This window comes from Bacillus rossius, chromosome 3 (genome assembly GCF_032445375.1).
Source record: "Bacillus rossius redtenbacheri isolate Brsri chromosome 3, Brsri_v3, whole genome shotgun sequence".
Classification (NCBI taxonomy): domain Eukaryota; kingdom Metazoa; phylum Arthropoda; class Insecta; order Phasmatodea; family Bacillidae; genus Bacillus; species Bacillus rossius.
In genome coordinates this window covers 48,583,210-48,597,898 of record NC_086332.1, presented here as the reverse complement: position 1 = coordinate 48,597,898, position 14,689 = coordinate 48,583,210, and the positions used below count along the sequence as shown (strand labels likewise).

The 14,689-nt window shown below is 35.0% G+C and overlaps 1 protein-coding gene across 2 annotated transcripts in view; it reads right to left on the bottom strand.

Moving 5' to 3' along the window:
- Positions 1–14,106, bottom strand: part of LOC134530636 (serine/threonine-protein kinase haspin homolog) — a 49,103-nt gene extending 34,997 nt beyond the window's left edge. Inside the window, exons 1-5 of one of the 2 annotated variants that reach the window (XM_063365649.1) lie at positions 13,683–14,106; positions 12,215–12,527; positions 8,142–8,245; positions 2,182–3,690; positions 1,066–1,263 (exon numbers count right to left, since the gene is read on the bottom strand). In XM_063365649.1, coding sequence (XP_063221719.1) covers positions 1,066–1,263; positions 2,182–3,690; positions 8,142–8,245; positions 12,215–12,525 — 2,122 coding nt within the window. In that variant the 5' untranslated portion in view covers positions 12,526–12,527; positions 13,683–14,106. The remainder of the gene's footprint in view (positions 1–1,065; positions 1,264–2,181; positions 3,691–8,141; positions 8,246–12,214; positions 12,528–13,682) is intronic. The other variant, XM_063365650.1, reaches the window with a different exon arrangement.
- Between the last annotated feature and the right edge of the window lie 583 nt (positions 14,107–14,689).

The window sequence follows — 14,689 nt, the reverse complement described above, 5'->3', positions numbered from 1 at the left end:
AAAGAAAAAGAGACACTTAATATAATGACCTCAACATGCCAATCATACAAAATTGACAATGAAATATAAGCCTAAAATGGCTACAATTATTTTTTTCATTATAATGGTTAACGATTCAGTACTCCAGTCAAAATTATTCCTCTACCACTATACTTAAATGATTAAAATGAGGAAAGGTATGGGGGAACCCCCAATCTGAAGCATTTAATTACACCTCACATGACCTGGCTGCACAACACCGATTATCCCACCTCGGTTGGTTTTTTCTCCCTTTACTTGTTCTTTATGTGTATTTTCCTTATCCTCCCTCTCCACATGTTCTCCAGGCTACATCTGAGACCTTAACTTTTGAGTGGCTTCTCTGCTAAATATTTTTAACTTTTATGCCTGGTTAAGGGTTTTATACAATCCTGGGCTTGGAAATCTGTTAATTTAAGTTAATTTTAATTAACTAACACTGATTATTTACCTTATTTTTTCTTCCTGATTTTTGCAGAGATTCTGAGGTTGCAACAAGTGAAATTTTTGCAGAATTCTCAATTTTTTTTATTTTGTTGAGAGTAAACCTTATCCTCGTCATCCTTAACCTCGTCATACTTTTTAACCTATACTTTATGTTGGGATAAATAGCACATCTAGGAATGAACCATAACTAATTACACCTGAATGAAAGAATTTCATGCAGTTGGCTGGCCTGTTTTTGCTATTTTGTTTGTGTAAAGGTCAAATCAGAAGATCACAATTGCAAAGGGTCCAAGGGCCACAGTTATTTATAACAGTTGCAAGGAATTACATGTCTAAATGCATAGTTCTTTTAATAAATTACTAAAAGAAATATATAAGTTTCAGGCCTAAATTAAAATGAAATTAAAAATAAACTAAAACTTCATAAATACCTTGCCACTTCTTATAATATGTATACTATTCTTTTTATCCATAATATTCCTAAGTTACCTACTGAAGCATAGCCTTGCTGTCACATGAAGTTGCAGGATCTCAAGCTCTCTAAATACAATGTCAACAAAATGAGTGAATAAGTTTTCCATCCTCCATTGTAATGCCTACCTCTAAACTTACTTGACAATCTCTCGCAGTTCTCTGAAGTCTCATCATGGCTGCTGCTGTACACACTACGGAAGCCCGAGCTGCATAGCTCGCCGAGGCCTGGCTCCACATCTCGTACGACAACGTAATGAGACGGCCGTATGCGCCTGTGTTTGGGGGTACACTGCTCAGGTGGCTTACCATTACTTTCTGCCCATTCTGTAACATAACGTATTGTGTCTCGGAATGGTAGCACGCAATTTCTGATTTGATATTCAGTGCTGCCAACTTCCAAGCACACTCATTAGTAATCATATTTATGCATGCAGCAAAACACATATGAAGTCAATGTGATAAAATCTATGCCAAATACTACACACTACAAAATAATTAACACAGTAAAAAATTACCTAGTATGATTTATATTTACGATGAGATATTTGAATCTCTCTGGAGGTGAATTTATTTTAGCAAGTTGAAATGGTTTTTACAAAAACTGCTGTCATGCGTAAGTTATATGCAGCCAATAATAAACTGATTGTATGTGATTTATCGTACAAATTCTGATACAATATTTCTGTCATGTAAATAAGTTTCTGTTTTCTCAATAAAATAACTCGCCATTTTTCTTAACAGGACCACTAAATCAGTAATAATCACGGAAATTCTGTAATACTAAACGGTTCTTAGTAATCATTAAAGGTGAAGCATAATGGAATTTACGAACACCAAGTTGTTACCCACCAAGCAATTTGGACCCACTATAACCTTAGAGGTCCCAGTTCTTATGCCTTTGTGCATAACTTTATCATTTAAATATTATTAATTTTAATTTCCAAATGAATAGATCTCATCACTTAAGAGTATCTTATTTTCTTTATAGTTTTTATTATATTAGCATGATTCAAATTGTGTCAATTATGAAATCAAACTTGAGAAAAATATAATTCTCTTCACACTGATATTAAGCCTTTAGGCAATGTGCTTTCTCTGCTTACCAATTTTAATCTGCATGAGTGCCTTACTATACTACTTAGTTCACTCATTAACTGCTCATTTTACAGCTATGCAATCCACATCCCTAGCATTACCATTCTTATCTAGAACAAATAACTAACTTTGAGGTTTCAAACTTACTTGAAAATTCCATTCGGTGACACTCGGTGCTAAGCCTGTTTTGCAGCACAGCGCTTTGTGAACTGATGCTTAGTGTGCATACTGAAGGGACCACAGATGATGTCTTGCAAGAATCTGCAAGAGTGGTGGTTGCTGACAGAGCACGACCACCACTTAATGCAGTGCTGGTGCCATCTGTCATTTGCTGCGTGTCTAGAGAAGAGTAACCAACAGGCACGCAACTAATCCGCTGCAAGTCAGAAGGTAGTGATGTTCCTTCAGAGAAATTATTTCCGCAGGAGTTCCGAGTACTTGTTGAACGCTCCGAAAGAGATGCTGCACACGTGGACACATCGTTCTTACCTAAAAGTGGTGACAATGAGAGTCTCCCTTCAAACAGTAATGATAATTCCGCGGTCACATCAGCGCATGTCGGCATGTCTATCACACTTGTTTCAACTTCTTTTTCCTCAGACACCCTCGAGACATGAGTATAATCAGGTTCGCTGACTTTGTAAGTATCATACACAACTGGACTTCGACTTGTCAAATTAGTGTGAAGCCCTGGTGATAAACTTCTAAACGTTTGTTCACCATCCTCTTCTACAGTTCCTTCAGATTTCTTAGATTGCATGGAACTGGGACATTCATTGATAGGAAGGTGTTCAGACAAACTTTTATGAATCTGCTGCGCAAATCCTAGGAAAAGTACTTCTGAGTTAGAGGTTTGGAAAATGTGAGAACTCTCGTCATCACATAACTCGATTGTGGAATTTTTTGGTATCTGTTGCCCACATTGTGGTTCAGCTCCTTCAGAATAAACACTGTGCATGGAACAACTACTCTCCAAGTTTAAAATTTCTTCACAAGATACATGCTCAGCACATTCACAGATATGGTTTTGTTCAGCATTCTTGTTATTATTCGGATTTGGAACACTCTCAGCTGTTCCCAAGCTTTCAGTGATGGCACTGATGTTTTCTTGTCCAAATGTTTCTCCATTATGTTCGGCAATGTTTAAGTTTCTGCTAATGGACATGCTGACTATTTCAGGCATGCTGTAGATTCTTGGGCCACACACATTCTCTATTCTCTGACCAGATGTGGGTGTTTCTTCCATTTCAGGCACAAATTTGTTTTCTTCTTGAGATGTGTATGTATTACCTCTGTCATTTGTATGCTCTTTCATCTCACTATTTAGGAACTCATACTTCTTCCCAACACTCAATGGAGAAACTAAAAACATGTCAGTTTCAAAAACCGAGTTTACAATGGGAGTGCTAGTGATCTGAATGGTTGGCTGACTTGCAACTGCAGGCAATTGATCTAACACTTTGTTCTTAGACAGTACAGCAGAGCAACCAAGGTTTCGACATGCTAGGGACAGCTTTCCCTTGGCGTTCGTGGTGCTGGCGAGAGGTGTGCTGGGTATCCAGTCGGGAGATGCATTCTTGGGTGATCGGAACAACATGGACCATTCCGAGTTGCTGCTCCCAGAACAACTGTTCTGATTCACCAAAGCTTGTCTACCTGTTGACCATCACAAAAATCATTAATACCACAAATGTGTATGCACTTCTAAAGAGTTATGGCTAGTTCATGCCATTCTGATGCAATAAAGTACCTAAATTTTTTTATCCTACTTACGTCAATCTGGCGGTACGGGGTGCTTAGCGAACATTTGGATCTACCGCCGGTTCTTAATGTCACTACCAGTGAAAGACCATTTCTTTCCCCTTCCCCATGGTAATGTGACCATTTCCCCTCCTTTCCTTTCCCTTAAATCCCTTCCCCTTCACGCTGAAGTGTTCATTGTGTGTTCATCAGCTTTGTTAGTATCTTCTACTAGTAACACCTGACCAAAGTGATAAGAATATTTAGAGCTTTGAATATTGTTTTGAACCGTTCGGGGTTCATGGGTGTGTGGGCTGCATGTACTTGATGTAAATGTAATCTTCTCACCTCATTCAAAATGCAGTTTTGGATTGCCCATCAAAATTTCTGTCTACCATAATTTATTTTTCTATTGGGATTATGTTATTAACTTGGCTGTTTGTAAATGAGAGACAGAGGTCCAAGGGCACTCGTCCGGGTTACCAGCGACTTTACTTTGATTCGTTCAGCATAAAATACGGGTTTGTAATATGCTACTTGTCTTTAATGTATTTTTTGCTTATGTATGTCAATGACATTTGATAAATCTAGTTTTGAATTCTGGTCAGGTTTTTCAAACCAAGAGTAATGGTTAAACTGTGAGTAAGTGTAGGGCCAATAGTGTGTATGCTACTTGATACCATGTGTAGCAGGCTAGAAGACGTCTTTCATACTGCATATTTAAACATTTATATCAGCAGTTTTAACAAGGCCAAGTTGCGTAGCTGTGTACATTCACTTGTTTGTACATCTTTTTTGTGAAGCTCTTTAATTACAGTTTTTATTGGTTAAATTTCTTTGTACTTGTAACCTTGTTTGGCTTTTTGGAAACTTGGGTAATTAATTGTTTGAGGATTGCTGTTATTAAATGGATATCTAGTGTTAGGCAGTAAAGTCCAGTACAGTTTATTGCAAAAGCTTGCGAGTATACAATAGCCTGATAGGAAATTGTGCTCTAGTCTGAGTTTGCAATAATACGTTTTATTAATTTTGCAATCTTGTTATAGTTTGAGGTTATTCAATTGTGTATAGCATTGGGCAAGAGCTAAATAACTTATTACTGGAATTGTATGGTTTTAGCTTGTTTTCTTATAATGCTAGAAATTCGTGATTTAACGAGTAATTGTGTCACTTAAGAATTGGTGAAAATCAGTGTTTTTTTCTTAATTGAATGTAATAGAATTTGTTTTTTTGTGTACTGCATTTGGCTGATGCCTTTAAATTGATTTCTGTGATAACATAGATTTGTAACATTTTCTTGTAATGCTTTAATATCTTTGTACCTAAAGGATTTGGTACTTATGCCTTGTAGAAAAAGTAAAGAAAGAATTTGAAAGAAAAGATAATGAAATAAAATAATGTTCAATTAACATGATTGCTGATATTCATTGTATCCCGATGAATTTTGTTGTTACTGAGAATTCAAACACATAACACATAATTATCCCTACATCAGGGTCTAATAATCATGTAGGTCTTTGACCTTGAACTAGTTACATGTTCTTGCTTTGAAGCACAGCTCAGTTCAAATGAACTTTTTTTTTAATTTTTATTTTATTTTAAAATGTTTTGAATACAATTTATATACTAGGGCTATCCAGACACTATCTTATGTTTTAACTTTTGGCAAGGGGAGGGGCTACTGCCGCCATCTTGGTGTTTGGACATTGATGACAACACGTCGGTGCTCCTTCAATCTGCACAGACCGGTATGGTGTATCGTTGACTTGCTAATAGTGATTCAATCCTTTCACTTTATTTTGCATTAATAAGAACTAAACTGGAACATCACTCAATCATCTGGAATAACATAAAGACTACTAATAGATAAAATAGAAAGTATACAGAGTAAACAAATTAAAATAATTAATGCTAAGAATTTTCCAAATCCATCTTTGACACTCTTTTCTGATTGCAGAACTTTATTTGATGCTCTCTTTATTCAAAAATGTTACAATCACAAAATCAAATGCAATTATATACAGTAAAACCTCACTAACTCGACAGTCCGTGTAACTCGACAGTGTCAGCAGTGGCTTAGATTACAGGTATTTTGACTTTAAAGAACGGCGGAACAAGCCGAGGCGGGCGAAGAGTCGATCTAGTGCGCACCTTAAGACTGTCACAGGTCAATGGCCCGGGCGCCTATTGTTCTCCAGGTAGCTCGCTATTGTTAACTCACTGTTTCCACGCGTGCATCCCTAACCTTCAGCTTTCTCTTGTGCCTGCTCAGTTTAGCATTGGAGGTGAACATGATCGATTGTGTTTTGAAGTTGATTTCAGTATGCTATACTATTCTTCGTTCACTCTTACCTGAGTTTTGGAATAAACAAAGCCTCTTGTAAACAAACATTTTCATTGGCTGCCAGCCGCAGCACACATTATTTGTGCGCAAGAAATAGTTCCTTGGTTACGTACCCTTTGTAAATATGTTTACACTGCCTTTTTTAAAACAATTGTTGTTATATAGCATTATAGCGTTTCACCATTAATATCCAATACAGTTTAATGTGTCAGCAAGTATTTACTTACAATTATGTTAGCAGACGCCGTGTGTACAGTGTACAGTTGATGCCCGGTGCAACAGTTGTATTTCGGATTTGCGCGCGCACGGTTTGTTATGGCTGACGCCGGACCGAGTTTTGTAAAGCACAGAACAGGAAAGCCTTTGAAAAGTGCACAGAAAACTATTGTATTGAATGTTTTTAAAACATTTTCAGACAAATATCCGGATTGTCGTGTGAACGATATCGTGAGTTTAACTGCGGAATTTACGGGTGTTTCAAAGAGCAGTGTGCTTCGTGCAGAAAAGAATTACAGGACACTGGGACATTAACAACTCCCGGGAAGAAAAGGAAACGTGAGTATTCTGTTATCAAAACTTGTGATGATTTTGTGAAGACGGCTATTAGGCGTAAAGTGCATAGTTTTTTCTTCGCAAATGAACCACCTACGCTGAACAAAATGCTACGGTGCTTTCTGTTATATTACTTCTCCATTATTTTATTAGCACCGACTGTACTGAAGTGTGTGTTGCAACTAGTGCTTGGCGCGCAAGATGAATTCAGCCTATCACTTCCTGACGTGGTGCAGTGATACGATGGTGTTTGTTTATTTCAAAACTCAGCTAAGAGTGAACGGAGAATAGTTAGTTTATTTATTTAATTACATTAGTTTATTTTTAGTAGACGAGTGGATTAGAATCATGTCAGAGAAAAAAAAGGAAGCAAGTGTCCATTTCAATGGAACTGAAATTAGATGCTTTGAAAAGACTGGAAAAAGGTGATAACGTGAATGAAATAGTGTGAGAATTAAATGTTGGGCGGTCTACATTGCTTGGTTGGAAGAACAAAAAATCAGAGATAGAATCATGATGTTTAAAAAGAATCTGTACAGAATCCATTAAGGAGAGCAAAACAATTAAATGTTCAGAATATTGTGGTGGATTGATTCCCAATGATCAAAATTCAGAGATAAAAATTAAATAATTTGGGCTCCCCTTGCACACCCCAACCTGAACTAGAAACAAAATCTGGTAGCAAGGAACATAAGATGAACATGAGCTATTATTCCCCTGATACTGCAAACTATTTTAATTTTGGCAAAGGCAACCTACTCCCCAATGCTAAGAGCGTCTCAGAGTAAAATACTCTCACCAAAATCTGACATCGAACTACAAGAGACACCAGATGCAAGAGAAACATCCTTTACCAGCAATCTGTAACACCCAAAATATCAGGGATTCTGGTCTTGTCAGCATGCATGCTGTCGTAAGAGAGAAAGAGGAGAATGCATATCATGAGCTAATGAGACTTGTCCGGAGTTGTACAGATGTGTGGAATGCTATAAAATAATGTCACAGAGGATACCTCCAAAGATACCGTGAAAATATTTCAGGGACACTTCTGAAAAGCTATGAAGGCTCTGGCAGAATATGGGAGAATGTTGATGATATAAGTGCTGTGACAACTAAGACACATCAGACACACTGTATGGAGGGCTAATAGATGCCAGAAAGACAGCCATGAGCAGTAGCGCATGCTCTAAGGAGTGCCATATCACATTGTACAGATACAGCAGTAAGATAAGTCAAAGAAGATGCCAAGTAAGAAAGTGATCAATACTAACACAGATTAACAGAAAACTAATTACAATAATAAATATTCCACTGATCCAGGGAATGCGTGAGAAGTGAGATAAGCTATTCCTTTAACGGTTGAAAAATTTTTTTAACATTTTGCATACTAATTGGTCATAATCATTTTTAACCAACAGCTGACCTTCTTCAACAAGTCAGTGTGCTGACCCACTGCAGATATTTTACTTACGTGTGAAATATCGGTGGGCAGAGCCAAACCTTTGGGAATCACCACTAGAGCTTGTAATGCTGGAGGCAGTTGGCTCCCCATTTACTACACGCAATGGCTGCAGCCTGCAACAATAAATTAAAAACATTTCATAATCAGTAATTTTGCAGAGTAGCAGCTTCTGGAAAATAAGGCACATAACTAAGTGGCCTGCCTAGTCAGGGGTGTACTTGTGTCAGTGAGGTGATGATAAGTGTGACACACTGTGTTTCTAATGTTGTAGCCTCTAAAAGCATAGTTCGGAACTGGCGTGCAGTCTTCTCGTCATGCATAAGGCAACTATAATATTTTAGCAGTAACCGTAACAGCAGAGAAATTAAGATAAATGTGTAATGAAAGTCCCTTAAGTGCTTTCAAGAATCTATACCAGGTGTTTCATGCTTAACAATTACACTGAAAATGGGTGTTTTACAATTTTTCACTTTTCTAAAAATACAGTTTTAAAATTTAATCCGGAAACAGAATTACTCATCCGTCCTCAGCGTATTCTTAAATGCTTATTGTACAGACACCATTCTGCTATCTTGAGAAGTTTTCATGTCACTTAGTGTTTCTTCTGAAGCTCTGCAAACCATATGTGTGCCCAGGTAGGTGGGGGACCTTATCTGTAAAGTTATTTAGGTAAAGGCAATAACATTATATATATATATGTATTTAATAAGTGACTAAACAGTCATAAGAAGGGTAAAATGGGGTAATTTAGCAGAAAACTTTTTTTTTTTAATTCATGCTCATATTGTTAAAATTATATGAGAGTCCACAAATATACTAAAAACCAACATGTTATGTAAAATTTAAATTTTTTTTAACCAAAACAATTAAAATTAAAAAAAAAGGTAAAAGTTCTGTCATGTACCATGTTTATTCCTTGATTCTGGTGTCACAATCCTGTAGACATTGATCCTGTGGTACATGATGCTTGCTATTTTAATTTAGTATGCCAAAGGGTCCTGGAAGGATGTAACAAAAACTTGTCATAAAACAATGAATTATGATTTTGAATGGAAAAATTTCCATTAGATCTGACAATTATTTATATTGTGATATTCAAGTTTTTGTTTGACCGGGATATTTTGATGTACTAAACTTACACAGCAAACATCATGTACCATGGGATCAATATATACACAATTGTGCCTTCAGGATCAATGGATAACTTGAATACGTTATAAGGAACAAGTACCCATTAATGTAGCTCAACTAATATTTCACTTTTGTGATAATTTCTTATTTCCCAGAACCCTTTTCTCTGCAGTATTACCTTATACCAACATGCATTTGTAAAATAATTTGTGCTGCTAAAACTTTCAACTACTTTAGTTCCAACATAAAAAAAAAAGCCACATCCTCGCATCACAAACAGCAAAGATTGGTTACTGACAGAGCTGTAGAGCACGCCTGTAAATCTGAACACTGAAAGTTATATTTCATTTGAAGAAGAATTTGAAACATTAATTTTTTTGTCCTAAAATGTAGTCAAGGGAACAAGCCTATCATAGGTCATGTTTCAGTTGAATGTTCAGCTGCTGTCAACAGAAATGGCTGTCAAACCATTTATCCCAAAATGCTCTAAGTAATTGCCTATATGGCAGATTTTACTTGAGAAAAAAAAATTCTGCAAATGGTGTTTTTCAAAGTCCTTCTGGATTAGCCACTAATCTAGATAATTACCATAAGCTGGCCTGCATTAAGCACAAAATGAACAGAAACCATTTTTGTACGAAAAATTCAATTTTCTTATCATTTCCACCCCAGCCAGCACACCTGAGAACAGACGGAAGTGTAGAGAAGAAGCAAGAGCGGCAGAAAGAGTGTGATATTGCACTAACTTTTGAATATGTCACTGAATTCATGGTGCATCACGCTTACATACTAACACTAACGGATGCATGATATTTGATAAGAATTTATACAGAGTCCATAATAAGTGACTTTCTTGTGCATTTGTTTTAATGTGTTATTTTATTGCCACCATTTGTACAATTATTCCATGGAGTCTAGTCAAATGTAAGCCTGAGCACTTCTGCTGATGCATAAATTAATTTAAGATAGTACGTTACAATAATGTTAAATATTACATAAAAACATTATTAATTATTGAAAGTCAAGGAAAGGGAGTAATAATAAAAAGGGAATAAATCTGAAAAGCTCTCTACGTGTTATTTCTAAGAAATAAAAAAGAAAACATTTGCAATTTGATATAAGCTCTAAAAACAAATACTGAACCATTTCACAAAATATAACTTGAGTAGAAAAATAATTTTAAAAGGAAATAAAGAAATTTTAATCATAGGGTTTTATCAATTACATATTTCCATCATATTGCTTCTTGGAGCACACTAACTTACTTATCTATCTACAACATAATCACACAGCATTTGGTAGACTTTATTTTAAGATAATCCTCCATTTTTTTTTAATATCATCTTCTACGGCTAACATATCATAGACAGCAAGAGCATTAGAGTTGATTACGCACAATCAGATTAACTGGGAATTTTGGGACTGAAATCTGTCATGGCCTATACTAATAAAATATCCCAACCTTTGCCTGGAAAGATTTTGAGAAACTGTGGAAAGTCGAAATCAAAATGCTGAATCAGGATTCAAACATGGATTCTCTAGAATGAGAGTCCAATGTTTTACCATTGCTCAACCTTGCTCTTTTAATTTTTCTCTTCTTAACTTATAAATAATCTGTGAAGATTTTTCTCTGCGGAGAGATTGAGCACTTTTCCATTTACCCATCTTTTCTCTGTTTTTTAATGAATTTTATCACACAATTTTTGTGATTTCATAATTCTTCTCACTAGGCAATTTAGTTTCTTACAAGCCAGTAACCAATAAAAAAAAACCTTAGAGGAATTTATTATTAAGCAACATTAGTAACAGCTATGCAAAAATACCATTCTTCAAAAAAAAAATATTTTTTTTTCTCAGAGTACAGCCATTAAATTTATACCATAGCTGATGGTGTCTGGAATCAAACCAGGGACCGTGGTGGAAACGAGGAAGCCAGTAGCTAATAAAAAAAAAGAGTAAACAACTGAAAAGTTGTCCAAGTCAAAATGCTTGCTCACGATTTGATTCTAAATATAATTATTTATTTAGATGCCAGTATAGTAAATTTAGTTACAGTCTCTGCAACTAATTTAAACTAAAACCATGCTAGGTAAATGTAGAAGGTCACTGCTTTGTGGAACTTACAGAGTAAATTATTGAAATAAATGTTATTGGGATATAAAAACAATACTTTTTTTTCTGAAGGGCATTGAAATATTACAAGTGTTTTTTTACCTGGGAAGGTAGTAGAGGTAAATGTTCCATATCACGTATCAGAGTTTATCCCTTGATCCTGATGGCATTATCTTATGGAACATGATGCTTTGATGTTTAATTTAGTACGTCAAAAGGTCCTGGACATAACAAAAATATCACAATACAAACAAATTATGTCAAGTCTTGTGGAATTTAATTTTTTGTATTCAACTTACGATCATAATTCATTGTTTGATCACAAGTTTGTCAAGTCCAGGATCTTTTGATGCACTAAATTAAAACAGCAAGCATCACGTACGACAGGATTAATGTATACAATATCATGCCATCGAGATCGAGGAATTAACTTGAGTACATGTTACAAAACTTTGACCGTAGTAGAATCACGTTTATCCATAAATTACCCAATTGGAATAATAAATAAATGAAGGACTGATAGGGTTACCTAAGTTAATAACATGTTGAATCTTTATTAAAAATATAATTTATGTATTATTTATTTAGCTCACCTAACCTAACTAACCTTTCAATTTAGTTACCATTATTCACCTTAATTTCTAGAAACCACAACTCTTCAACCAAACCTTCACAAGTAAAACCTACTTGCAATATTTTAATACCCCCTTCAGCAAAAATAAAAAATAAAAAAAAATGGGATGCCAATCAAAATTATTTAGTTAGCTTATTTCACTTGATTCCAAAAACTATGACTTTCAACATTCACTGAATGCTAGATTACAAAAACTTAAACTTACAGTGTCCCTTTCAGAATTTTATCAAAAGTAGAGTTGGCTGAGCTTGGGTGAAAAAATGGAGATTTCTTGTAGTTATTAAGTGTCTCTTTAAACTTCACTCTTGGTGGTTGGTTTTCTTTCTTCCAGCTTTTCCCAGCACATTCCTTGCACTGATTCTGAGCAGCAGCTATTTTTAATTTCTTTATTTGATTGATAGTCAAACATTCAAATAGTGGCACATCACATTTCTCCAATTCTTTCCTTAAAACCTTTGGTATGATACGCCGTCTCCGTGTCTTCTTCTGAATGGCTCCTTTATATGTCACAGGCATGGCTTTAACAAAACAGATAATTAAAATTAAAACAAAAATACACAACATTCATTAAAAAATAACATACTAATTCATTTTTATATTTAATTTATGATGTACTTGGTACAAATCATAAAAATACCTACCATTAGAAAGACAAGAGATCATGAAATTGAAATATCTTGGAATTGGGCATCAGCCTAGTGGCAAGGGCATTTCACCTCAATTTAATTCCTACGCCCCTTTTGCTACTATCACTTTCACCTCAAGTAAGAATGTATCCCTCTTTCTGGTCTTCTCAAAACCCTTTGAAGCTTCCTCCTGTAGTCTCTCCTTTCCCTGTAAGTCCCTTTCTGCAGAAAGTTTTCTCCCACCCCCTTGCCAACCCTGTTCAGCATCAACAGTCTTTCTTTCCACCACCTGCTCGATCACAGGACTGCAAACAAACTCATACAGCACATGTGTCCCCACCATGGGTAAATGTTAGAACATCTGATCACAGTATTAAAACAAAAATTATAAAAATTGCTACCACAAATTATTTACAGAAATTTTGTCAATTTACTATTAATATTCCCTCATTTGCTTCAAATCCACATCACAAGTACAGAATGTCATAAAAACCATACTGGAAAAAAAAAAAAAAAAAGCCCTTTTGAGAGATTTCATACCCTTGTAACTTCTCTCCATACTCCAAATCACCAAAGACAAGTATTTCTCCTAAAGCAACTAACTTTCTCCACAACCTTGTACAAATCTACATCTCACTTTGGTTTACGGTAATTCTAAAGAAAAACCACTTTTCTGAAAAGAAAAAAGAAAAATTCCAATTTTTTTTTTTACATGTTTTAAAATATTTCTCTAAAAGGGTATGCTATTTCAATTAGTTAACTTTTTAAATGTGGTTTGGTAGGTTACATAACACAAATACTATTATATAGTGAGAGTAGGTTAACCTAATCAACTGTTCATACAATTTTAAAGTACTTTAAACGTCAGTAACCTAACCTAACAATTTTAACGTTTATACACTATTTTTAATATATCTAACCTAACAACTTTAATATTATCAATTACTGGAAAACTACTTGAAGTATCACAACCTCTTAGATTCTTAGATGTTAATTGAAAAACATTTCAGAAAAAATAAATAAATAAATAATATTCCCAGCACTAACCTAAATTTCCAAACCCGCTTTTGCAAGATATTTAATAAACACAATATTTTTTTTGTCATTATTTTTAAGTATAAACTTTGTGTTTACTATATTCATTTCTTCATGACTGTTTCAATTTTAAAGGGCTAATATTCGTTGATTTAGACAAATAAACGGTCTTTCTTTGATCACTACTAAATAAAAAAATAGACCGTAAGAATATGAAAACCCTGTTATAATTAATAAATTAAATACACAAATACTTCTTTCAGTTCCCGCAAAACGCAAATACAATTCAAATAAATAAATGCCAACAAAATATTATGACAGTTTAAAATTTGGCCTTAATTTAATGTTTAGCCATGATATTACTTGAAGAAACAATTTCGTTTAAGAAAATTATGTTTTGAGTGTACTTAAATCACGAATTTCAAATAGATTCGCTCAAATTCAGAGATAGCAAAATGACTGCACATTCTATCAGGATTTTTAATGTGTTGAGTGTCCTACAGCTTGTGCCAACAGCCATAGATCAATTTATTATTTTTTCGATTTTTTTTTAATAATGTTAACACTCAAATTTCTGCATTCAAAATTTTTACACACATACCTTACCCGGGATTCGTACCTATAAACCCTCGCACCGTCAGCTAGTATGCATCCAACTACACTACAGAGGTTGGAAGTTCATATTAGAAGAAGAAAATGAAAACAAACTGACGTCGACCCAAGTGTCTCCTCGACTCCTTCAGGCCGTTATGCCTCGTCAACGTCCTCTCTTGCAATACTAGTGCACCGACTGTGAAGTGCGACGGTCAGGGACGCACCCGCGTGCGCCCTAGTATGCCAGCAGGCTTCTTTTTGTGTAAATAATTATGCTTTTTATGTAGTTTTAAATGGTACCGAGCCTCAACAATTGTGTATATTATGTAATCGTAACTAATTAATTCATGTGTAAATTCGCTTTTTAATTAATTACTCGCTAAAGTTGTGTTAATATTTCTGTGATTTTTCTCAAGTGCTTATGC